At 74.1% G+C, this 2906-nt stretch overlaps 1 protein-coding gene across 1 annotated transcript; it reads left to right on the forward strand.

The window, feature by feature from the left end:
• Positions 1-1528: 1528 nt before the first annotated feature.
• On the forward strand, positions 1529-2564 carry LOC112121039 (dirigent protein 10-like). The gene is made up of 3 exons (XM_029914000.1): positions 1529-1604; positions 1699-1908; positions 2123-2564. The coding sequence occupies exons 1-3, from the start codon at positions 1584-1586 to the stop codon at positions 2324-2326; spliced, it is 435 nt and encodes a 144-aa protein (XP_029769860.1). The 5' UTR covers positions 1529-1583; the 3' UTR covers positions 2327-2564.
• The last annotated feature ends 342 nt before the right edge of the window (positions 2565-2906 follow it).

The raw sequence follows: 2906 nt of genomic DNA on the forward strand, positions 1-2906 counted from the left end.
GGGGGCTCAGGGCTGGGGATGAGGGGTTTGGGGGGCAGGAGGGGGCTATGGGGGGCTCAGGGCTGGGGCAGGGGCGCGGGGTAACCTCGGGGGACTCCTGGGCAGCGGGGGGCTAAGGCCGGCTGCCTGTCCTGACAGGGTGATGCGCGCGCACCCCGGAAGCGGCCGGACGGTGCGGCTCCTAGGCGGGGGTGGGAGGCTCCATGTGTCGCTCTTGCTGGCAGGCCCCGCCCCCTCGCTCTCATTGGTTCCCGGCCCAGGGGCATGCAGAGCCGGTGCTCGGGGCAGCGTGCGGAGCCCCGTGGCCCCCTGGCGAGGAGCCGGACCCGCTGGTGGCCGCGTCGGGGGCACAGCGCGGAGCCGGGACAGGTGGGGACTCGGCTGCCTCAGCCCCGACCGGACGTTTACCTGCTCGGTCAGTGCTGCCGACCGGCGCCGCCAGGTCCCCTTTCGATTGGGTCCCCTGCCCCAGTGCCCCCCACTGCAGGCCCCCACCCCCTGCACCATGGCCCCGCCCGTTAGCCACGCCCCCACCCCAATCTGCCCCGCCCCGCCCGTTAGCCCCGCCCCCACCCCTGCAGCCTGGCCCCGCCCCCGCCCGTTAGCCCCGCCCCCACACCTGCAGCCTGGCCCCGCCCCCGCCCGTTAGCCCCGCCCCTGGCCCCGCCCCTACCCGTGTTCTGCAGCGAGGCGCCGCCCCCGGCCGCTGGCCCCGCCCCTACCCGCGCTCTGCAGCCAGGCCCCGCCCCCGGCCGCTGGCCCCGCCCCTACCCGCGCTCTGCAGCGAGGCGCCGATCTCGCGCTCCAGCTCCTCCAGCACCCGCAGCCGCTCGTTGGCGACGCTGTAGGTGGCCATGGCCCCGCCGCTCTCTGCGCATGCGCGGCCCGGACTCCGCCCCCCTCCCCTTCCCGGCGCTACATTGCCGGCGGCGGCACACGTGACCCGGAAACGATGGAGGGGGCGGGGCCCGGCCCGGCCTGGAGGCGCCACGTGCGCCGGGAGCTGGAGCGGCGGGAACGCGAGACGCGGCGGCTGCAGGGCCTGGTGCAGAGCCGTGAGCGGGGGCGGGGCCTGGGGCCGAGCGGGGGGCGGGGCCTGGGGCCGAGCCGTGCGCGGGGGGCGGGGCCTGGGGCCGAGCCGTGAGCGGGGGGCGGGGCCTGGGGCCGAGCGGGGGGCGGGGGGCGGGGCCATGAGTTGAGGGCACAGCAGAGTCCTGGCTCCCAGCCCCGCCCCTTTCTTCACTTACAGATGAGAAACTCCTGGAGCGCCGGGACCTGGAGCGGCTGTTGGCAGAGAAACTTCAGCTGGAGCCCGGGACCCAGGAATCCAGGTGAAGCCGGGACCATAATCCTCTGCTCCCGGGGGCTGCGGGTCGGGGGTGAGGGGCACCACAGAGCGTGGGGGGGCAGGGCTGGCAGGGGCGGCGGGTCGGGAGGGAGGGGCACCGCAGGGGGGGGGGGGGGGGGGGGGGGGGGGGGGCGGCAGCATCCGTGGGACTACCCCCCCCCGTGTCCCCCCCCCCCCGGTAGCTGGCCCAGAGCGTGGCCCACCTGAGCGACGCCCTGAAACGCAGCGAGGCCGAATGCCAGGAGCAGCGGGCCAGGTGAGCCCCCGATCCCTCCCCCGTCTCCTCCCCAGCCCGCGGGGCCCCCCAGTATCCCTGGGGGGCTGTAACCCACTGGCGTGTGTCTGCCCAGGGCAGGGCGCTGTGCCCGGGAGCTGGCGGGGCTCGCGGGGTGCTGCCAGGAGCTGCACGCCCGGCTGTGGGAGCAGGGCCAGGAGGCCGAGGGGCTGCGGGCAGCGCTGGGGGCGGCGCTGCGGGCGCGGGACCAGCTGGAGGCCCGGTGGGTGCAGGAGAAGCAGCTGGAGGCGCAGAGGGTGAACGAGACCAACGCCCGGGAGGAGAGGTGAGCCCCACGCCCCCCCAAGGGCACCAGCCCCCCCAGGCAAAGCCCAACATGGCCCCCCCCACCAGGCATGGCTGCCCCATGTGCCCTCCCTGCCTTGAGCACTGTCAGCCACTTCTCTGCCCCCCCCCACAGGGAAACGAGGGGGGAGCCCCCTGCGCCCCCCCCCCCCCCGGCTGGGCACCCCCTACCTGCCTGTCTGTGCCCCCCACAGGTATCGGGACCAGCTGTCACGCCTTCGCCAGAAGCTGGAGAGGATGCGGCTGGGAGGATCGGCTGGGTAACGCCCCCCCTGCCCTGGCACGCCCCCCCCCCGCCCTCCTTCCACCCCCCTGCCCTGGCATGGCCCCCCCTTTATCATGAGCACCACCCCGTCCCCGAGATATCCTGCACTCAGATTCCCACCACCCCCCCGTAACCTCCCCACGCCCTGCCCAGCTGGGCTGGCGGCAGCTTGGACACCCCACCCCACCCCAGACACAGCTGCATTTGGGGGCCTGGTGAGCAGCACCCCCTCCTGGGCAGGCCGAGGGAGGGGCAGGAGGGGCTGGGTGTGTACCCCCAAATTAACACCCTTCCCCCACCCAGACCCCCCAGGCTGGGCATGGAGCTGGTGACGAGCGAAAACACATCCTGCGAGGAGCTGGTGAGAGGAGAGCGGGGGCTGGTGGGTTAGAGCATGGGGGGCTGGGAGGCAGGACTCCTGGGTTCTCTCCCCGGCTCTGGGAGTGGGGTGGGGTGGGGTCTGGTTTGTCAGAACAGGGGGGGCTGGGAGCCAGGACTCCTGGGTTCTCTCCCCGGCTCTGGGAGGGGAGTGGGGGCTGGTGGGTTAGAGCAGGGGGGGCTGGGAGCCAGGACACCTGGGTTCTCTCCCCGGCTCTGGGAGGGGAGTGGGAGCTGGTGGGTTAGAGCGGGGGGCCTGGGAGCCAGGACTCCTGGATTCTTTCTGCCCAGTGTCAGGATTGTGGAGTCCTATGGTTTTTCTTCCGTCCCCCCCC

The sequence above is a fragment of the Terrapene carolina genome, unplaced genomic scaffold (assembly GCF_002925995.2).
Source record: "Terrapene carolina triunguis isolate 2854851 unplaced genomic scaffold, T_m_triunguis-2.0 Scaffold25263, whole genome shotgun sequence".
NCBI lineage: Eukaryota > Metazoa > Chordata > Testudines > Emydidae > Terrapene > Terrapene triunguis.

Excerpts from the sequence above, each read along its gene's own strand:
- LOC112121039 (XM_029914000.1), top strand. The coding sequence starts at position 1,584 with ATGCCAGGAGCAGCGGGCCAG. Across the intron at positions 1,605-1,698 it reads TGCCAGGAGCAGCGGGCCAG|GGCAGGGCGCTGTGCCCGGG; the intron begins GTGAGCCCCCGA and ends GTGTCTGCCCAG. Across the intron at positions 1,909-2,122 it reads ACCAACGCCCGGGAGGAGAG|GTATCGGGACCAGCTGTCAC; the intron begins GTGAGCCCCACG and ends TGCCCCCCACAG.